At 38.6% G+C, this 22,670-nt stretch overlaps 3 protein-coding genes and 1 non-coding gene across 4 annotated transcripts; 2 read left to right on the plus strand and 2 right to left on the minus strand.

Moving 5' to 3' along the window:
• Window positions 1-1,312: 1,312 nt before the first annotated feature.
• LOC141653055 (phospholipase A1-Igamma2, chloroplastic-like) lies at window positions 1,313-10,317 on the plus strand. The gene is made up of 2 exons (XM_074460693.1): window positions 1,313-2,619; window positions 10,077-10,317. Exons 1-2 carry the CDS (start codon window positions 1,361-1,363, stop codon window positions 10,315-10,317), a joined length of 1,500 nt encoding a protein of 499 aa, XP_074316794.1. The 5' UTR covers window positions 1,313-1,360.
• Window positions 10,318-10,391: 74 nt separating this feature from the next.
• Window positions 10,392-18,296, minus strand: LOC141653054 (glutathione reductase, chloroplastic). The gene is made up of 11 exons (XM_074460692.1): window positions 17,839-18,296; window positions 15,299-15,524; window positions 14,922-15,200; window positions 14,398-14,574; window positions 14,176-14,229; window positions 13,948-14,096; window positions 12,766-12,829; window positions 12,524-12,694; window positions 12,048-12,182; window positions 11,578-11,663; window positions 10,392-10,770 (listed from the first exon to the last, which is right to left on the minus strand). The coding sequence occupies exons 1-10, from the start codon at window positions 18,222-18,224 to the stop codon at window positions 11,622-11,624; spliced, it is 1,683 nt and encodes a 560-aa protein (XP_074316793.1). The 5' UTR covers window positions 18,225-18,296; the 3' UTR covers window positions 10,392-10,770; window positions 11,578-11,621.
• A 1,491-nt stretch (window positions 18,297-19,787) lies between these two features.
• Window positions 19,788-19,858, plus strand: TRNAG-GCC (transfer RNA glycine (anticodon GCC)). Its single transcript has one exon. It is a non-coding gene; the product is annotated as a tRNA-Gly (tRNA).
• Window positions 19,859-20,044: 186 nt separating this feature from the next.
• Window positions 20,045-21,480, minus strand: LOC141653056 (photosystem II reaction center W protein, chloroplastic-like). Its single transcript, XM_074460694.1, has 2 exons — window positions 21,249-21,480; window positions 20,045-20,504 (listed from the first exon to the last, which is right to left on the minus strand). The coding sequence occupies exons 1-2, from the start codon at window positions 21,340-21,342 to the stop codon at window positions 20,188-20,190; spliced, it is 411 nt and encodes a 136-aa protein (XP_074316795.1). The 5' UTR covers window positions 21,343-21,480; the 3' UTR covers window positions 20,045-20,187.
• Between the last annotated feature and the right edge of the window lie 1,190 nt (window positions 21,481-22,670).

Here is a 22,670-nt window from a genome sequence, read left to right on the forward strand (position 1 = left end):
TAATTAATGTTGACATCTGTCTACATGTCATAGATAGACAATTCAATTGTCCACGTTATGTAGGCGTTAGATTAATAAATAAGAGAAGGGTATCTGAGTATCTCACTTACGATCATAGGATCTGGTATTTTGGTGCCATATATTGATATATACACTTTGATTTATTTGTGCGTAAATAAGGCCAACTCTTATACACCTAATTGCAATCATAATGTGATGGGTTTGACTCATCTTGCGTATACACTAATACACTATACACTAACAAACAAATTACATGGTATTATTCAAATAAATAATATCCTTAAAAGGGTGTTTGGTTCAAGCATTGTAGATATAAGATATGGGTTTGGAATAAGCTACTCATACCTTGTGTTTAGTTCACTGTTTTTGTAATTTGATATTCATACCTCAAACCCAATCCATATCACCCTGCTTTGATTCCTGATTCTATACTGATACTTTTATGCGAACCAAACGCTCCCTAAAAGATCGTAAGACTAAGGCCACGGGGAGTATAAGTAGTACGACGATTTTATAACCGATTTTACATATTATCGATCCAATTTGTAGACTTTATTTTGTAAATTTTATTATAGTTTTTAATGTGTATAATAACTTTGTGTTTTTCTTATGTTAATTAGCCGATAATATTGGGTCACTGCAGACTCACAGGCCGGCTTAGGTCGGGTTGGGTTGGAGTTTAAATAAGGTTCCTATCGGTTACCAGTTTAACCTTGGGTTGGCCGGTTTGGTTTTAGATTCTGTCGTGTTTTGGGAGTTTACATCGAGTTACAGTGATTAGGCCAGCTTTTGCTAGCTTCATGTTTATCACAATTCACAAATAAAATTTAAATTTTCTTGAGTATGATTTAATTGTGTGAACTTACTTATTTTTACTTAACAAAATGAGTACAACATTAAAAAAAAAAAAAAAGTAAGATTAATTAGGCCCGATCATTTGAGCTGAACGATTCTCTAAGCTGAACTAGGTTGAATTGCACTGAAATGAGCTGAAGTGAGTTGGACTGAACCAAAATTTCTTGAAATAAATAGATCTAAACTTAGTGAGCTAAATTAAACTGAGGTGAACTGAAATTAAGCCAAAAAAACAGGCCTTAATCTTGTGTGAATCCATGCATGAATCACGCGCTCCTGAATGCAAAATGGCATACAATTCAATTGACAATTATTCAAAGATTCTGCCAGAAAGACTAGCCCATACTAAATACTCTATTTAAATGCAACTATTCCATGTTTCCAACACTATAACTTGGTTCCATAATAGAAGTATTATATAACTACTAGTCTACTACTACTAGTTATAGTTTCAACATCACCACCACCTTACTAATTTTTCAAAATGTTAATTTCTCCATCAAATTTGCAACCTTTTCCCTTGTCAAAAACCAACATTAATCCAATCCCGACGACGTTTTCGACGTCAAACAACCCTCCTAAATGGCCTAGACCATGCACCTACAATGCATTTTCATCAACACAAGATGCATTAGCATGGAAAATGAATGAGTCATGGAGGGTAGAAAGGGACATTGAGGAAAATGGTGAAAAAATATTTGATGTAAAAGATTTATCTACTTGTTGGAAAGAAATCCATGGGGAGGATGAATGGGTCGGGTTACTTGACCCGATGGACCCGCTTTTACGGGCCGAATTGATCCGGTATGGTGAAATGGCCCAAGCATGTTATGATGGGTTTGACTTTGATCCATATTCTAAGTATTGTGGAAGTTGTAGATTTTCAAAGGATGATTTTTTTATGGGCTTAGAAATGGAAGATCATGGTTATGATGTAACAAGGTATTTATATGCTACATCTAATATTAATTTGCCTAATTTTTTTAGGAAATCTAGATGGCCTAAAGTTTGGTCTAAAAATGCTAATTGGATTGGGTATGTTGGGGTGTCTAATGATGAAAAATCCAAACAATTGGGTCGTAGAGATATTACTATTTCTTGGAGGGGTACCGTGACCCGACTCGAGTGGGTCCAGGATTTGATGGATTACCTTAGACCCATTTCGTCTAAGGGGATCCCGTGTCCTGACCCAGACGTTAAGGCTGAATTAGGGTTTTTGGATTTGTACACCGATAAAGACATATTATGTCGGTATTGTAAGTACTCAGCCAGAGAACAGATATTAAGTGAGGTGAAACGTCTGTTAGAGGTGTACAAAGATGAGGAGGTCAGTATAACGATAACCGGTCACAGCTTGGGTTCTGCCCTAGCCATATTGAGTGCTTATGACTTGGCCGAGACGGGTATTCATTTGGGTTATGATGGTCGGGTTAGCCCGATTTGTGTGTACTCGTATTCGGGCCCACGGGTCGGGAATGTGAGGTTTAAGGAAAGGTTAGAATGGTTAGGAGTGAAAGTGCTTAGGGTGTTAAATGTGCATGATTTGGTGCCTAAAACACCAGGATTATTATTTAATGAACATTCACAAAAGGGTTTAATGTATATGGCAAACAGTTTGCCATGGAGTTATTATCATGTAGGGGTGGAGCTTGCTTTGGACCATAAGAATTCTCCATTTCTTAAAGACACAAATGATCTTACTTGTTTACATAATTTAGAAGCCCTCTTGCATCTACTTGACGGGTTAGTATATACTCCGTATTTCCTTTTTTCAAATTTATTTTTATACGTTTAATTAAAATATGCTTTAGTCCGAAGTTTTGTTGAATAGAGGGAGTACCTTTTTTTACTTCCCTATTGCATTATTTTGTCAAATGATTCTGACTTTAATTTTGTGTTTATCTTGGCGAAGAATTTTTTTTTGTCGGATCTCTATGCATGCATTTCACTTTAGCTTTGAAAAATATATATGAAAAAGTATAATACTATACAGAGAAATTGTTTAAAATGTGTAAAAAAGAGCAAAGAAAATAAGAGATTTTTTTTACAATCTTATATCGGATTTTCTGCAAGTTATTTTGGCTATGACGGAACTTAATTTAATATAATTTCACTTCTTCCAAAAAAAAAAAAAAAAAAAATTGCCTATCACACAAGTGTCCAAATGTGAGAGGAATATGTGATAGCAATACATTAAGTTAACGTCACACTCATAATTTCGTAAGACTTGCAAAAACAACACAAACTATGCATTAACTATTCACATGGACGACGACTAACCTAACTGAAAATATATTAGAATATGTAATGCTGGTACTTAATACTCTCTTCGTTTCAATAATTATTTGAAACGAAAAAGGAATAACCTCAAAGTGAAAAGATGAATTATGTTAATTGTATTGTACTCGCGATTATACATGATTTATATTGTAATGTATTTTCAATCAATTGTAATTTATAAATTATATTATGTGATAATAACAACATAGTATTATAATGACGAAGTATCTTGGTAGAGTCTTAGAGATGAAGTTACGAAGAATGTTCCAATGAACTAAAACGTCAATTTACATGTTTAATACGGAGTAAAAAATTACCCGCGAATCCACGAGGAGAAGGTCAAAGCACTTAAGAAAGATAATTAAGCAACTTAATTTAATTAATATCTTTGCATCATAATTATAAATCTTCATCTTTGCATCATAATTATAAATCTTCAAGCAAAGTTTAGTAGTAGTAAATGTTTGAGAATAATACTAAGTAATATTTAATGTTGACTTCGCTTGATGGGATCACGAGAGGAATGTTCAACGTATTATCAAATTTACATGTTGTACTATGATTGAATTTCTCTTTGAAAGTCTTATGTATAGTGTACATATAATATGGCTTTTTTATTCTTGTGACAACCTAAAATAAAAGTTGAAATTTGAGTAATCTATTATTATAAGGATGATTAATAGTGAAGCAGAAATGACATTATGAATTTATGACCTAACATATGTGCATCAATGTTTTTTTTTTTTTTTTGACAGAAGGTGAATAACTTACATTATTGATAACAGTACAAAGTAAGCTACTCGACTAGGTAGCACTAGACACTTCTCACCTAGATCTAGCACTACAAAGCCATACATAGAGATTACATAGCCTTTAATTAAAAGAACAACTACAACATTAGGATAAGCAAGATAAACGATTGAAGAAAGGCAAAAGACGGCAGCTTGGTCACGAACGTTGATGTCAACTTCATAGATACGGTAGACCTCCAAAAACCGTCGAAACATACAAACAATGGAGTGACAATGACCAGGTGCACTTACGCTCTTGCGAAAAGAACGTAGAAAGAAAAGATAGAGATTACATAGCCTTTAATTAAAAGAACAACTACAACATTAGGATAAGCAAGATAAACGATTGAAGAAAGGCAAAAGACGGCAGCTTGGTCACGAACGTTGATGTCAACTTCATAGATACGGTAGACCTCCAAAAACCGTCGAAACATACAAACAATGGAGTGACAATGACCAGGTGCACTTACGCTCTTGCGCAAAGAACGTAGAAAGAAAAGATGAGAAGTAAGACGGAGCCTACCCTCGGCGGAGATAAATCTCCTACACCTAAGAAATCGCACCCATTGATCATAGGACAACTGGACCGAGAAAGCCACCATACAATGAGTAACCCGAACCCCCAGAGACACAAGTACCTCAACACCATCACCGTTTAACGGACTTGGCTTACCACAAAAGAGACGATAAAGACTCCCATATAAGGAGATTATTAGCAGAAAAAGACAAGACAGGAAAAGGAAGAGCGTCACCATTCAAATACGAGAAGACCACCACCTCTAACCCAACCAACGCCACCACCTTTAACCCTTGCTCAACCCAACCATGGCACTTCACAGACCCAAAACCTTCAACCGTACAATCATTCTAAACGAACCGACAGACCCAACGACCACACCAAGACCACCCTAGCTGATCGGTCAACACAAGGACCACAATAAACCCAAATCAAACCGAGATTCTCAAAAACAGCCTCCCGAGACCACAGCCTCACATGCAACAAGACCAACAAAGTCCAAAGAAGAACCAGACCATAAAACCGACAAAGAAACGACCACAAACCTGACAAGGGACAGAAAAAGCATAGAACCGAAAGGTGGGGGAAATGGGGGGATCACCAATCGGTCCTAAACCGCAACCGACACCCCAGACGACGGACCGATTGGTGGGGGAAATGGGGGGATCACCAATCGGTCCTAAAACCGCAACCGATGATGTGAATACGGTGCGAAGCTTCAAATAAAAATTCTACCGGAAAATACCGTATCACGAAATGAAAAAAAAAAAAAAAAACGGAGGGGAAGCTTGGGCACACGGTCAAGCTTGGGAAAAAGGAGAAAAGAAAAGATCAATGCACCATCATTAATCCTTTCCTAGTTAATTGTATTAGTTTATAGTTTTTGTTGTAGTTTTAATTTTCCATAAGCTTTTAAATAAATTTGTAGAAAACTAGGATAGAATAAATTAGCCTTGGAATTATGGGTCAAAGAAGGCATTAAAGCCCTCTTGGTGAACCGTGTAGAGAGGCTATATAAGGCCCCTTTGGTTTGTTTTATTTTTCATATGTTGTTTGATAAAAATTGAGTTAATTCTCTAAAATCTTGTCTTGGTTATTTGTGTCGTTACACAAGTGCTTTGGCTTAAGAGGTCGAAACGCATATTTCGAACATTGCTTAAACGAGGGACGTGCTCCTTAGTTTGAGTCGAGTTATTCGACGAGTATCGGATAATTCAAATATTGGCGAGGTTATAGGTCTAACCGCGACAAATATCCTTTCTTTTCCCCTTATTCTCAAAAAAACTAACCAAATACAAAATTCAAAATGTCGAGTCAAAATCACGAGTCTCCCGCTTCCGCAAAATTCACATCAAAAGTGGTATCAGAGCTTCGGCTCTCGGATATCTTGAGCATAGAAGATCCTGTGGAATGCGATTCTCTTTTCAACCAACCATCTCTCGACCTTTCACTACCACCTATCTTCGACATATACAATGATGAGGACGGACTTCGTTGGTCGGAGCTCCAACACGAGCTAATAGACCAATATGATGCTTGGTGCGAACTAGGCCCCAACAACCGCAACAATGTGGGTTTAATCGGCCCAACCATTGATGAATTCGTGCCCGCCACACGCGACGAACAAGGCTGCCACGGAAGTGGCCTAATCCCTAATGTCGACTTTGGTGACGAGCGACCCTTGCCGGACCCACCCGCGGCACAACCAGGCCGTGACCCCGAGACACCGGCAGGCCACGCACCACCCAACCAGCCCACCGTCGACGTGGCCGTTCAAAAGGACGGATTCCCTTTGCCATCCCGAATTGAGACTTGCCGTGGTGGATGGCTCACGACGCAAGTAGAGGAGCCAACCGAGATTGCAAGCATGTATCGATTTGAAAGCAAAGGGACAAGGAAGCCTTAAGTTCATTCTTAGGCGAGTTCGGGTTAGTGATCCACCAACAATGGGTGGGACTCCAAGGGCCTTGGAAAGAAAAATCGAGGAGACCGATTGGATAGGTTTGAACCCTTATGCTAGGAGGAGCGGGGGTAAGACAATAGCAACTCAAGGGACCTTGGAAAGAAAAGTCAAGGAGACCGATTGGATTGGTTTAAATCCTTATGCTAGGAGGGGCCGAGGCAAAGCAATAGCGCCGTGGATAAAGGAATCAATTGGAAGCAACAAGATTGAATCAAGCGATGAGGGCAGCACGGCCGCCTCAAGGATCGCAGTTAAGGCCTTACAACCACGACTTCCTAGACGTTTTAAAAATACAATTCGAAAAAGGAAGCGACGAAGAATTGGGAGTCATGAAGAATCGGGACGATTCTTCTAAAAGAAGGAGGAATTGATGTGAATACGGTGCGAAGCTTCAAATAAAAATTCTACCGGAAAATACCGTATCACGAAATGCAAAAAAAAAAAAAAAAAAAAAAAAAAAAAAAACGGAGGGGAAGCTTGGGCACACGGTCAAGCTTGGGAAAAAGGAGAAAAGAAAAGATCAATGCACCATCATTAATCCTTTCCTAGTTAATTGTATTAGTTTATAGTTTTTGTTGTAGTTTTAATTTTCCATAAGCTTTTAAATAAATTTGTAGAAAACTAGGATAGAATAAATTAGCCTTGGAATTATGGGTCAAAGAAGGCATTAAAGCCCTCTTGGTGAACCGTGTAGAGAGGCTATATAAGGCCCCTTTGGTTTGTTTTATTTTTCATATGTTGTTTGATAAAAATTGAGTTAATTCTCTAAAATCTTGTCTTGGTTATTTGTGTCATTACACAAGTGCTTTGGCTTAAGAGGTCGAAACGCATATTTCGAACCTTGCTTAAACGAGGGACGTGCTCCTTAGTTTGAGTCGAGTTATTCGACGAGTATCGGATAATTCAAATATTGGCGTGGTTATAGGTCTAACCGCGACAAATATCCTTTCTTTTCCCCTTATTCTCAAAAAAACTAACCAAATACAAAATTCAAAATGTCGAGTCAAAATCACGAGTCTCCCGCTTCCGCAAAATTCACATCAAAAGTGGTATCAGAGCTTCGGCTCTCGGATATCTTGAGCATAGAAGATCCTGTGGAATGCGATTCTCTTTTCAACCAACCATCTCTCGACCTTTCACTACCACCTATCTTCGACATATACAATGATGAGGACGGACTTCGTTGGTCGGAGCTCCAACACGAGCTAATAGACCAATATGATGCTTGGTGCGAACTAGGCCCCAACAACCGCAACAATGTGGGTTTAATCGGCCCAACCATTGATGAATTCGTGCCCGCCACACGCGACGAACAAGGCTGCCACGGAAGTGGCCTAATCCCTAATGTCGACTTTGGTGACGAGCGACCCTTGCCGGACCCACCCGCGGCACAACCAGGCCGTGACCCCGAGACACCGGCAGGCCACGCACCACCCAACTAGCCCACCGTCGACGTGGCCGTTCAAAAGGACGGATTCCCTTTGCCATCCCGAATTGAGACTTGCCGTGGTGGATGGCTCACGACGCAAGTAGAGGAGCCAACCGAGATTGTAAGCATGTATCGATTTGAAGCAAAAGGGACAAGGAAGCCTTAAGTTCATTCTTAGGCGAGTTCGGGTTAGTGATCCACCAACAATGGGTGGGACTCCAAGGGCCTTGGAAAGAAAAATCGAGGAGACCGATTGGATAGGTTTGAACCCTTATGCTAGGAGGAGCGGGGGTAAGACAATAGCAACTCAAGGGACCTTGGAAAGACAAGTCGAGGAGACCGATTGGATTGGTTTAAATCCTTATGCTAGGAGGGGCCGAGGCAAAGCAATAGCGCCGTGGATAAAGGAATCAATTGGAAGCAACAAGATTGAATCAAGCGATGAGGGCAGCACGGCCGCCTCAAGGATCGCAGTTAAGGCCTTACAACCACGACTTCCTAGACGTTTTAAAAATACGATTCGAAAAAGGAAGCGACGAAGAATTGGGAGTCATGAAGAATCGGGACGATTCTTCTAAAAGAAGGAGGAATTGATGTGAATACGGTGCGAAGCTTCAAATAAAAATTCTACCGGAAAATACCGTATCACGAAATGCAAAAAAAAAAAAAAAAAAAAAAACGGAGGGGAAGCTTGGGCACACGGTCAAGCTTGGGAAAAAGGAGAAAAGAAAAGATCAATGCACCATCATTAATCCTTTCCTAGTTAATTGTATTAGTTTATAGTTTTTGTTGTAGTTTTAATTTTCCATAAGCTTTTAAATAAATTTGTAGAAAACTAGGATAGAATAAATTAGCCTTGGAATTATGGGTCAAAGAAGGCATTAAAGCCCTCTTGGTGAACCGTGTAGAGAGGCTATATAAGGCCCCTTTGGTTTGTTTTATTTTTCATATGTTGTTTGATAAAAATTGAGTTAATTCTCTAAAATCTTGTCTTGGTTATTTGTGTCGTTACACAAGTGCTTTGGCTTAAGAGGTCGAAACGCATATTTCGAACCTTGCTTAAACGAGGGACGTGCTCCTTAGTTTGAGTCGAGTTATTCGACGAGTATCGGATAATTCAAATATTGGCGTGGTTATAGGTCTAACCGCGACAAATATCCTTTCTTTTCCCCTTATTCTCAAAAAAACTAACCAAATACAAAATTCAAAATGTTGAGTCAAAATCACGAGTCTCCCGCTTCCGCAAAATTCACATCAACCGACACCCCAGACGACGGACCGATTGGTGGGGGAAATGGGAGGATCACCAATCGGTCCCAAAACAGACCTGAAAAACAAAGCACATCGACACAGCCCAACAAAGACGGACTGACATTAACAACACCAAACCCGACCACCAAAATATAAAAAACCTAGGACAAAGGCCTTACCAGGGGGTGGGGAAAGGGGCGAGGGGAAGGGGAAACACCCCCTGACCAAGGATGCATGCAAGACTGGCGCAGACAAGGCGGAGAATCGGAAGAAGAGAAGAAAATTGGATCAACAAGGCAAAACCTCACAACCAAACAGTCACAACAAGGCCGATCATCAAAAAAACTCGGAGGAACGATAGCCACGGAGGAAGAAGACAGTGAAGGGCCGAATCCGCCGGAGATAAGCCCATGGAAGAGCCCATCTCCGGCGAAGGTTGGGGGAGGAAAGGGGAGGTAGTGTGTGGGAGGCGGAGGCGGCGGATCAAAGAAAAAAAATTAGGGTTTTTTTGTTTAGAGAGATGGGGGAGAAAAGTAGAGAGAGAGCGAGGTGGGGTTTTATGTGCATCAATGTTGTTGGTTATAGACTTATAGTACAATTCGAACAATCTCACTTGCTTCCGACATGACAAATTCTCAATTATGTTGCTAAGTAATGATAATCCACCCAAAAAGTAATTAAAATTCTCTCCATCTCCTTCCATTACCTCTCAATAACTCAATGGCCTGGATTTTGTCTTACAACAATGTTGACGGTTAATTATTTGGTGAAATGGAAAATGGAGAATGAATAATAATTTAATATGATTATATTAGAAGAATTGGAAAGAAAAAGAAATGGAGAGGATTTCCTTAGACTTACAAATTATCATGTCAATTAGTTTAACTGATAACATAACATCGATTAAAGTGAAATTTATGGCCAGGGTTCAAGACTCGCTAACAACAAAGCCGCTAAATTGAAATGCAGGTATCAAGGAAGAGGAAGAAGGTTTCATCTATGCGGAAGGGATATAGCACTGGTAAACAAAGGATGTGATTTCTTGGAAGATCACCATATGATTCCTCCTTCATGGAGACAAGATGCCAACAAAGGTATGAGCAGGACTAATGATGGCCGTTGGATACAGGCCGACCGCTCCGTTCATGATGATCATCCTGAGTATACTCATCATCACCTCCAGCAATTGGGAATTATTCCTCATCACTAACTCTTTTTTAGAATCTTTATTCTGTTTTTGTACAAAACTCGAAAATGTATACAATAGCGAGTCACGTTGAGAGGTGGTCTTACACGTAAGAGATCAACCATAAATTCTTACAAAATTCTAACTGGTGTATAAAGATCTGAATGCCTTGTTATTACTCTGGGAAAAAGAGGAAAAAAATTAACCCGATGACCTAATTGCACTCACATATGATGAACAAAGAAGATAACTACTCGGGAAAAAAAAAAAATAAACAGGCACCATGATATACAGTGTGAAATCGGCTGACTATGATGAGGAACACAGTTAAAACGACTTCATAATGACTTCATCTTCGGTATTTCTCGACATCCCCAGGGTGAAAAGAGATGAATAATTTGATATAAATAAAGTAGCCACTCAACGTCAAAATGTTCACATTGAAGTAATCTCCGGCAAGCACGTAGTCGATTGCTCCTACAATGTTGGAAACATTAGATCTTCTTTAAATAATATATTAAGAGCGGGAGCGAGAGGGACAATTTTACTTCCAAAACTTTTCAATGTGTGAAAAAAATTTATTTGATTGGGGCCTTGGGGTGAAAATTACATTCCTTCATTTCAGTCTAACATGCTAGCCAAACAATGGGTATCAGGAAAATGGAAACGGCTTTTGTAAACAAAAAATAATAATTGCCATCAAATCATAACACTGTTCGTAATCTATATAATTGCCATCAAATCATAACTTGTAATCTATTTAACATGGTCGTTTACCCATATCAATAACTGAAAACAGATGAATAATAGCATTCTCCCTCTTCCTCTCCTTCCCCATCCCTTAACGTTCTAATCTCCTCATCCAAACCAGGCTTATAAGCGTAACATTATACAAACATCGATCCTAATATTGAAGCTAAGTGAAGGGAAAGCAATAGTTAGTTAGACATGTTAGTGGCTTAATGCTGCTGCAAAGTCATCGAGAGGGGTGCTCATGACCTGGTTTCAAAACCCGGCAACATCATAAAACTATTTTTGTTGCTCCCTTTACACATTAAAAGAAGAATTACATCATTGAGTAGTGCGAAGCCGCAGACTAGCAAGAATGAAATCACTTATATACAAGTAGTGAAGTATAAAACCCTATCTCACGATCCATGTCAGTGAACATGGAAAGGGTGCCAGTAGTTTGGCAAATTGTTACCCAAGCAAATGTTCCTGAAGTCGATAGTACTAACTACTAAATGCAGGTAAACAACGTTAAGTAGTAAGGAAGATTCTTACTTTCATGATTGAGCGATGCAGTCAGAAAGCATTGGTATATTAGCCTAAGCACCAGCTACAGCTTGAACACCAGACTGTTTTTCCTCCTGGAATGGAAATAATCAGAGAAGATCAGAAACAGCGATACTCTGGTCACACAAGCAAACTAATAGTCATCACGACTCCAGGAAAAAAAAAGTATCTACATGAAACATATGGTGATACAATGAACTGAAACCCCTCCATTTTTTTCAAAAGAAGCATCCGTTTAAAAAAAAATAGGTACAATAATACCAATATCCACCCCCCCCCCCCTCCCGCCCACCCACACACACAAATCCTGCTTGGGGGTGGTGCAAATAAATGTTTTGGTGGTTTTCGTAAGTAAATTAGCTGAGAAACGCATTACAAAAGTCGGGCTTGAAAATCTTTAAAGAGTAAGACTTGTAAGAAGTTAGCATTATCACAAACGAAACTTCCAAAATCCCAACCTTTGGTGGTCCATTACGAATCTGCCGTGTAGGTGTCCTCATTGTGACAAATTCCTCTGCAGCTGTGGGATGAATCCCAATGGTTGCATCAAAGTCTGCCTTAGTCAAGCCAGCTTTAACTGCGACTGCAAACCCCTGTAAGTATGCAATCCAGTCAGATGTGGACGAACCAACTATAGTTTATAGCAATGGTTATTTCTTACTCTGTATTTACGTAGAGTTTTATGTTCCTCTAATTACGGTTATTTTTTCGAAGCAGCAATTTGTTTGCTGTCATTTACTTTTAAATCAACAATTGTATCGTAAATTTATCAAAAGAAAGCACATTGAAGTACTTGGTATCAAAGTTTGGAATAATATTACTGATACTTCAAATAGGAACATTCATTAAAATATTCAGTACGTTCTGCACGGGTATTAACCTACTACATGTAACCCCACCCATTCACCCAAGCAGAAAGAAGTAGTTAATGAACCTGGGCTATTTCAGGTGCATCATCTCCACACATATGTAGGCCAATGACTTTGTTAGTCTTTGCACAGACCACAAGTTTCATGAAAACCCGGTCCGGGAGACCAGATAAAGTGGCCTTTAAGGGCCTAAAATTTGCAGTATAAACATCAATATCACCATATTTTTCAACAGCCTGCAAAACCAAAAGAAAATCAATCCCGGTAATACACATTAAATGGATAACTAAGTTGGTGGATCACTTACTTGCTCCTCTGATAGACCGACTTGGCCGATAGGTGGCTGGGAAAACACAGCGGCAGGCACAGCTCTGCTCGATCATATGAATACAGAACTAAGGTCAAACAGTTGCGCACACATATAGTGACATGTCAAACTCTCAAAATCGTAGATATCTAAAGGAATCAAGTTACTGATACACCACTGAAGAAACAAACATTATGTTAGCATAATGTTGTTTCAGTTTCAGCACAAGAAGAGGGAGTGACATTCACAAAAGCTTTCTCGATTCAAGATGTGTAGAATAGTTTTTGGTCAAAACCCAATATGACCAACAAGCCCAACTTCAATATTTACAGCGATAGACTGGACATAACACAGACTTAAAAGAGGAAATCTTGAAATGGGCTCCTACATTGCAAACTACTGTCGTGCATATATGCATGCTTACACCCTAAACGATCCCAAGAAGCTACTGAGAAAGGATTTCAGTGGTAGACCCAAATCCCAATAGGCTAATAATGAGCTATCAAGTGGATTGTACAATCCGCTATCTGCCATATTGAACTGCATGGCAATACTGCCATTGTTCAGGATGGAGTTAATTCTTGAGGTGGGAAATTGCAATGTTGGAAAAACAAGTTTGACCAAACAGCATTTTTTTCCCCAAAATAAGGCAGTGTTCTTCAAATCATGTGTTCCACCAAAACTTTATAAATACATTCACTTGACCACACATTTCAGTACTCTGAGAGCACAAGGCATCATAAGATAGCATCATCAAAATTGAACTCGTAAGAGACGATTAAGGTTGGCTGTGGGGACTTTGAGTAACCTAACCATAAAGCTCCCCCATCCAAAAAAATGGGAAAAGAAGGTCATAACGCTAAAATATAAGTACAAATCTTGCAATGCTTCCCTTCTCCCTGTTTCTCATTTAAAACGCAAAAATTCTAGCAATTTACCTGGGTTTGGGAAAGGAGTAACTCAAAATGATAGACACAACCTCCTACTTTCTAAACTCTTAGAAGGATGAACTTCTTACTTTCTTCCCTTTTTCCCCCGATGTATACAAAAAAATGGCTCACTCATGTCACAGTGTATTGTAAAGGTACTCACTACAAACAGATGTAGCCAAAATTATACAGAACTACAGAAGCGTGTATAGAAGAATTAATCGTTCAAAGGTAAACAAGAATTACAAGATACCTATAATCAGGTTTTGTTGGGTCATTTGCAAATAGCGTTTTTGCTAATGCTGCTCCCTCCATCAAAGCAACGGGGGTCAGATTCACTCTATCCGTTACATCACCAACTGCCCATATGGAAGGAACTGATGTCTGGGAGTACTCATTGACCTGAACAAACAGTACAATGAGTTGCGGACTGTGACAATAGCCAGATGGTAGCAGTACAGACAGACATGACGAGAAGTACCTCTATAGCTCCGTTATCTTTCATCTTTACCCCAACTGCTTCTAAGCCCAAGTTCTGCAAATTATGTGAACTCAACCAATAAGTACCTTAAAGCTCACAAAGCAATAGGTAATGTAACATACTTCAAAAGAAATCCATGACTAACGATTATTTCCATTTCACACCTACTAAACACCAATAAAAGACAAAAAAACGCCTGTAGAAAGCAGTATGAAATAAGACCTTAGTATTTGGTCTTCGTCCTGTAGCAAACATGACATGTGAAAACCCATCAATGGTTCCCTTGTTAGTTTTCAATGACAGGGTTCCATCTGCAGACTTAACAATAGCTTGCGGAGATTCTTCTGTGTGAAACTCAATTCCTCTTACAGCCATCTGTTTGCCAACAAAATCTCGGACCTGCAAAACACGAAAGAAATTGATTACAATCCTGCATATCCCACATTAGGCAGCTAAACAATACTCCCTCCCATCCAAACCAAAGGTAACACTTACCTTATTCGGACCATCCAAACCAAACTACCCATTCCTTATTTGGTAAAAAACATGACTAAAGACCCCTCATACACCCTTATTATTTACAGAAAATGTCATCATATTTGTGGCCCTCCTTTAATTAAGCTACAAGTGGTCCTACTTTAATTCCAATATTACCCTTACTTTTTCTCTATTTTCTTAAAACTTGTGCTCCCACCCATGTTACCTTTGGTTTGGATGGGAGGGAGTATATAGGAGCATAACAGTACCTCCTCATCGAAGCCTCTTAGGACCTGCTTTTGACGAATGAATACATGAACATCACTAGACAAACCATTGAAGATGCCCGCAAATTCCACGGCAATGTATCCACCACCTACAATTGCAATTTTCTTAGGTCTTTCTGGTAGGTCGAGAGCGGCATCGGAGTCGATAACGTATTCTTTGCCGGGAATATCAGGAATAAACGGACGCCCTCCAACAGAGATCAATATGTTCCTTGTTGAATAAAGTTTTCCGTCCACATCTACTGTGTGAGCATCCACTATCTGTTTTCAGAAGTTACTCAGTAGTTAGGCTCGGAAATGCTGGTGTCAGTAGTATTAGCATATTAAGTCTGAAGTGAAGTATAATTTGATCATATAACCTTTCCACGGCCTTCAATCAATTGGACATTTGCATTTTTCAAAATATTCTTATAGATGCCTGTGAGGCGTTGAAGCTCCGCATTCTTGTTGGCCATCATGGTGCTCCAGTCATGCTTGGGTTCAGTGTCATAACTCCACCCAAACCCATGACTCTCCTCAAATTCATGAGCATATTTAGACGAGTAAACAAGCAGCTTCTTAGGCACACATCCACGAAGGACGCATCTGTCAGAATAACCAAAGTAAATAACTAAACATTAGGACTATGTCAAAACAAATTTGATGTCGAGCATATTTTTTCAAGCCACCGGCCTGCAACTTTAAATGAAACTTAACATAAATCCCAAGATCTCTTTCACTACAAGTCTACAACATAAGATGATGAAATGACATTAGAAGAGTCCAACCAGCATCGTCTTTCTGGCTTTTATGTAATTAATTATAAACCCTGACCCTATCCATAAAGAACTGAAGTCAATTTTATTCCACAAGATATTGTTAATATAAACTATAGACTTTACACAATATAACCACTGCGTTGCATTCCTGCAATTAAATACTTATCCAGTATATGAGCCATTTTCGCAAATCCAAGTAACACAGCTTAAGACAAACTCCGAACATCCGCAGCGTTGCAAAACTTAGAGAAAACATGAGCCAAATAGGGCAACATGTATATGGATCAAATAAATCAATATTCCAATTTCCAAGCATCTTTATACTTTTTTGTGGTTCCAAATAGAAATAAACGCAATCCTCAACAACCTTCCAACAAAGAATCTATTCATCATATATTGTTAAATTTGGTATACATTATCCAAGATGCATTCCTTCAGCTGATGATCTATGCTCCCTATTAAAAAAATTCTCTCGCCAAAAAAATTATACTCCGCATTTCTCAAACAATAGAAACATTATAATTCCATTTAACTTCTCAAAGAAACAAAGCCACCTCCTATGCCAGAATTCAAATATCCCAACCCTCACTTTGAATTAATCGTCAACATAAACTAATCACGTCGCTCAAGTAGCTAATAGCATTATTAAACATTTAGAAGGCTGACCATCTTACAACTTTACAAGTACCAACCAACAAAATAGAAGCTAACATAAAACCCCAAGATCTCTTTCACTACCACATAAGATGATGAAAAGAACTTATAAGAGTCCAACCAACATCGTCTTCATGATTTTTATGTAAATAATTATAAACCCTCACCCCAGCCACGAAGAACTAAAGTCACTTTTATTCCACAAGATACAGTTACTATAGATTATAGAGTTTACACGATATAACCACTGCATTGCATTCCTGTAATTAAATACTTGTCCAGTATATGAGCCATTTTCACAAGTCCAACTAAAATAGCTTAAGACAAACCCCGGAAATTCGCAACGTTGCAAAATTTAGAGAAACATGAGCCAAATAGGACAAGTATACGGATCAAATAAATCAATATTTCGAAGCATCTTTATACTTTTTCAGTTTTTGTGGTTCCAACTTCCTAATAGAAATAAACGCAATCCTCAACAACCTTCCAAAAAAGAATCTATTCTATCATATATTGATACATTTCTTGTACATTATCCAAGATGCATTCCTTCAACTGATGGTCTATGCTCCCTATTGAAAAAATTCTCTCCCCAAAAGAATTATACTCCGCATTTCTCAAACAATAGAAACTTCATAATTCCATTTAACTTCTTAAAGAAACCAAGCCACCTCCTATGCCAGAATTCAAATATCCCAACCCTCACTTTGAATTAATCGTCAACAGAAACTAATCACTTGGCTCAAGTAGCTAATAGCATAATTAATCAACCAAAGACCTCAATTTAGCTTAACTCGTACAATTACTAATTTTCCTTGCCTCGAATAAAATAACGTAACAGAGAAAAAAAAGTATCATCATAAGCAACCTAAATACAAACACCACACACATGGACAAATACAATACTCAAATTGACGACTAAATCATGTTCATCATGTAGTTCAAGTAGCTAACAGCATTATTTAGCAACAATAAACCTCGATTATGCTTTAAAAAGCCGCATAAAACTGTTAATTTTCCTAGCTTCAAACAAAATTAATCACTATAACGGAGTATCATCATAAGCAACCTATATACATGAACATAGTACACACATGCATCGACATGATAATCAATGCGAAACTAAGAGCACCAATTAATCTCTCCTAAAAACAAATTTGATTTCAGTCAAACAAAACAACACCTTCAAAATCAGCTGAAAATGAGATAGAACGTCACAAAGATCAATCAGAACATCAACTAACACCGGATTTTGAAAAATGTATACAATTCAGTGGCAGTAGTATGCCGCAGTTCATCTCTAAAGACAAATTTGAATCCAATCAAACAAACAACACTAATAATTATTGTGCAAGACGGTTGTATTCTATAATTTGCGCTCATGTATACATTTTTCAAAATAATTTGACGGAATTTTGAAAAATGTATACAATTCACTAGAAATTCACTATAATGGAGGAAGCAAGTAAGTAGAGTAGGGCGCTTACGTTCCGCCGACACCGCCAGCAGTATCAGAGGAAATAGTAGCAAAAGGAAGCTCACAAACAGCAACATTAGCGCCGAAATTAGAAGCAAAACGAGAAGCCCTAACACCACCGCTACCGGCGCCGATAGTAAAAAGGTCGTAATCGAAGTGCGCGCCGTTATCCGACGAAGACGACTCGGCGCGCGCGGTGGAGAAGCGGCGGCGGAAAAGGTGGTTGAGGCGGCGGCGCGGGGTAGAGAGCGCGCGTAGAGTTTTCGGGGCGGCGGTGCGGAAGAAGGAAGAGGATAGAGAAGTAGGAAAGTGTTTGGTGAGGTGGTGGAAGGTTGAGGAGGTGGAGCAGCATGAGGAAGATGAGAATCGGAGTTTTGGTGTGTATGTGGCCGCCATTTTTCTGGTCAAGTTTTGTGTTTTTTGTTGGTTTGGCACTTGTAAAGTTGTAAGATGGCCAGCCTTCTAATGTTTGCCGACCTGTGGGGCTTGGCTTTGTAAACGAGTCAATCGGAACGGGTTTGGATTGGGTTGTTTTGAGATTGAGGAGTTTGAATAAATTATTTTTGGCGGTTTGGGAAAAGAATCGAGTGGACTCGGACTGATTCGGGATTCAAGTCATATCTGACTATATGAGTTTTATGTCTAGGTACAAGTTTGTTCATTTAGGTCGGTTCAGTTTTGTGGTATGTGGGTGCCGGATCGTTGTTGGTTGTGTAAGATCTATTTACACTCGATACTAATTTTTGGTATTCCTTTTGTTTCGGAAGTATGAGAATTGGATGGTTTTGAGGAATGGAACTACATACTACACATCAAACATACAAATATTTGTTTTAAGATAATAAAAAGAGTTAGTAGGATGAGTAAATGTTACTCCGTATTTAGTATGTAATATTAGCAAAACAAGTTCGGAGAATAATGATACTCATATGATACATGCGAAACAGGGAAAATACCCAAAATCAGTAGACATCGTTAAAGTGAATATTAGAAGTAGAGATGGACGATAGTATGCAAAAAATGGAAGACAGTGAAATACGAATGTTTAACCTATAAAAAGATTGTTGAACAATGAACATTATACATTGGACAATAGTCTTATTTTAATTTATGTTTGTGTTAAGAAGACCAGCTCGGGATTTGAACTTGTGAGCTCATGATCACGCTGACTCTAATAACATGTTGAGAAGATTTTAACCAAAATCTTAAAGTGATGATTGCGGTCCAATCCATATTTAATACCCTAATAGTTTATTTATTATGTTTCATGCGTCCAGAACTCCCATATTGTTCAAGAGCGTGTGCAATAGATATCCATGATTATATTTTACATGTCTAATTCATAGCGCAACTTGAAATAACAATTTCGCTTGTCGTAGATTTATAATCCACATTTAACCGTGTGGTGTCAAGTTATACTAAATTTTCTATCACAATATGTGTGAGACATGATCTCTAATTAAGTTATTGAGGGTCGCTTTTTTTAAAAAAAATAAATAATTAAATGTGTTCTCATATTTCTCCATTTATATGTAGTCGTTGAAGATAAATATGTAATGCTTGTTTGAAAACCGTCATTTTTAAAAAGTTACAACCAACAAATATTATAGAATACATGGATAATATCAATAAGTGTTGACAGTTTGGCCAATAAAGTCAAAATAAATCTACCGAATATCAATTTTTGGCTTACTTTCGTAACTAAAACGAGTACTATATAATCCACCGAAAACAATTGAATTTACCTTAATTAAAACAATTTATTATCTATGGAGTAAAACAAAAGGGACACAAGCTTCTTTATTCTCAAGTCAAGTGTCTTTGATTTATGCCTAATATGAGGCCAAGGCCACATAGAATTAATTCCTTCCTTTCACCATTGAATATTTACTTTGCTTGTTCAAGTAAGTTACACTACGTGCGGATTTAGGCATATTTAGTAGCAAGATTAAACAAGAAGCACCAGTGGTCTAGTGGTAGAATAGTACCCTGCCACGGTACAGACCCGGGTTCGATTCCCGGCTGGTGCAAATATTTTTTTTCCCTGTTTCTTTGCTGTATGTATAAATCTAGGCCTGATGTTTTTTTGCAGACTATATTAGTTCATGTTGCACAGGATCGACGAGGTTTCATCAAATATCCTAATGAAGTAAATGACCGTAGCGCTACTAGGCCCGGTCAAGCAAAAACGTCTTTTGATATAAGCCGAGAAAGACTACACTTAATCCGACTTTGCTTCATTCATGTACTGCATCAACTAAGCATAATTTGTGAATAAGAATAGCTTCTTACACTTCTATCAAATTCAGGTCAAGAACTCACATAAAAACACACTTTGTCCAAGGGCATTAAACCCAATTCAAAGCGACAATCCGGACTCCTCATCCTCTTCAAGCCCGGAAGTGTAAACAAAATAGAGAGACCAAATGAGAGCAAAAACTCCTACAAGAAGCCAACCAAGGATGTTGTTGCTCAACCCAAAAGGAAGCCCGGTTCCCTCAGTGCTCATCCTCTCATCTACCAAAGCCATCGCTGGGCTCGACATGGTGGTTGCTGCTGCTGCTGCTGCAGCAGCGACCCATGCGCTTGTGCCCATGCTCGAGTTGCTCTCTTTGTTTGATGGCTTCACCTCCATGGAGCATACTACCTTTCCCTTCTTTGCCAGTGATGGCAACCCTGTTGCATGCATAATTTTAACACTTTAGCTCTAAATTGGACTGAATTTGAAGTTACTGAGCTTTTTTTTTTTTTTTTTTTTTTTTTTTGGCAGCGGTAAAGGAAACCCGTCTTTATATAACCATGGCCCGTTTAGCTAGTTGATGGGCCACTGAATTAAGTTACTGAGGGTTGGTAGTCAATGATCATGACCTAATTTAGCACCGCCAACATTAAAATCGTCCTCATGACTCTTTTTACGCGAGTAAAAAGCTTAATTAATCAACAATTAGCTAAAAAATTGCCTATCTAGTTGAAATTTTTATTGATTATGTCATTTTCAGTAGGTAGTTTTCGCAAGTGTTTTTAGTTGTATATATAGTTTATATATAGGTAGTAACTCGTAAACAATGAACAATTGAACAAAATCTTATGGCTTCTACCGTTTTACCACGTACAGTTGCAACTTGCAAGCAAGACTTAATAACACTAGCGTAAAAAGTTATACAATGCCATTTAACATTAAAAAAAGTTGCGAAGATGGATTTCAAATTATGTACTTGTATAATTCCTGGGTGACTATATCGCCTGGAAAACCGCCTTTGCTTATAAATACGTTACAAAATATTAGAGAATATTATTCTAGGAGAAGTTTTCTTTAATAAACTTAACTACATATCTGAAATGATCTTGCATGTGACACCGTATTATATTTACAACAAGAACGAATGATAGAGAACTAAGAAATGAAAAGGACTAACTAACCAAGGATAGGTGACGATGAAACTCCGACCCTAGTGTTTACGAGGGAAGCACGAGCAAGCAACGAGGCTGAAGAAGTGGCGGTAATGGTGGCCATATCTTACTTCAACTGGATGCTAGAATTTGTGCCGCTTGCAACACAAAATTTATTTTCAGTTTACAGAAATATAGGAGTAATAATGAACTAAATATTTGCAATATCAAAATCTTGCTAGTGTAGCCGCACTGGCCACATACCATTGGATTAGTCGTGGCCCTCCTATATCCTCCATCTACAACCATCCAACCATTTGACTACACGTGTCCTTTCTCACCCAACATAAATATTTTTGGATTTTTTTTAGAAAAAAATGGTTATACTAACAAAACAAGTGTAAGGTTTAGAATAGGTTTTGAATAATTGTATATACAGTGAATGATGTTACAGGCTTTTATACTAAATTACAATGTTATAATAAGGTAACAAATAACTTAAAGAAGGAGGAAAATAAGGCTAATGATATACACAAAACTGATTGCCTAATATTCACAGTTGACTAAATCAATCTTCTTGATTTGCGTCTGATTTGGTTGGAGTATCCTTGATTGAAGATTTGATATTATTAACACTCCCGCGCAAGATGGACGGGCGAAGACGAAGACCAATCTTGGATGCTAGCTCGATAAACCTGGACTTGTGAAGCGGTTTTGTGAGTGTGTCAGCAAGTTGATCGGAGCCATTAATATGTTGAACTCGAACTAGACCGTGGCGCACCTGTTCTTTAACAAAATGAAACGAGAGTGCTAGGTGCTTCATCCTAGAGTGGAAGACTGGGTTTGCCGAATAGTGAGTGGCCGAGAGATTGTCACAATAAATAGCAGGCGCATTAGTTGGAGCAAAGCCAAGTTCTTTTAAGACCGAGACAAGCCACAGTACTTCAGAGGTGGTATCTGCAATAGCTCGGAATTCGGCCTCGGTTGTGGAGCGAGATAAGGCCTTTTGTTTCTTGGAGGACCAAGAAATTGGGTTCTGACCAAGATAAACTATGTAACCAGTAGTGGATACGTAATCAGCGTTGTCACCAGCATGGTCAGCATCACAGTATGCATGTAAGGAAAGGGGCGTGGAGTGGTGGAGATGTATACCGAGATGGAGGGTGCCATTGAGATAACGAAGGAGACGCTTGAGTGCTACCCAATGAGTTGAGGTGGGGTGAGTGAGGAATTGAGCTAACTTGTTAACTGAGAAGGCGATATCGGGACGGGTAAGGGATAGGTATTGTAAGCTGCCGACAATGGCACGATAATCCGAGATATTCTCAATTGGTTGGTTTGGTTCTTTGAGAAGTGGCGGATAGGCGAGCATGGGTGTGGTGGCAGGGGTGCTTTCATGCATGTTAAACTTGTGAAGGAGGTCAGAGAGGTATTTGGTTTGGTTTAAGTGAA

This window comes from Silene latifolia, chromosome 4 (genome assembly GCF_048544455.1).
Source record: "Silene latifolia isolate original U9 population chromosome 4, ASM4854445v1, whole genome shotgun sequence".
Lineage (NCBI taxonomy): Eukaryota > Viridiplantae > Streptophyta > Magnoliopsida > Caryophyllales > Caryophyllaceae > Silene > Silene latifolia.

Coding starts and splice junctions, on each gene's coding strand:
- LOC141653056 (XM_074460694.1), bottom strand. CDS start 21,342: ATGGCCACCATTACCGCCACTTCTTCAGCCTCGTTGCTTGCTCGTGCT. Junction 20,505..21,248: donor TTCATCGTCACCTATCCTTG/GTTAGTTAGTCC, acceptor TGCATGCAACAG/GGTTGCCATCACTGGCAAAG.
- LOC141653055 (XM_074460693.1), top strand. CDS start 1,361: ATGTTAATTTCTCCATCAAATTTGCAACCTTTTCCCTTGTCAAAAACC. Junction 2,620..10,076: donor CTCTTGCATCTACTTGACGG/GTTAGTATATAC, acceptor ATTGAAATGCAG/GTATCAAGGAAGAGGAAGAA.
- LOC141653054 (XM_074460692.1), bottom strand. CDS start 18,224: ATGGCGGCCACATACACACCAAAACTCCGATTCTCATCTTCCTCATGC. Junction 15,525..17,838: donor GCTGGCGGTGTCGGCGGAAC/GTAAGCGCCCTA, acceptor TTATTCTGACAG/ATGCGTCCTTCGTGGATGTG. Junction 11,664..12,047: donor TTCGTAATGGACCACCAAAG/GTTGGGATTTTG, acceptor TTTCCATTCCAG/GAGGAAAAACAGTCTGGTGT.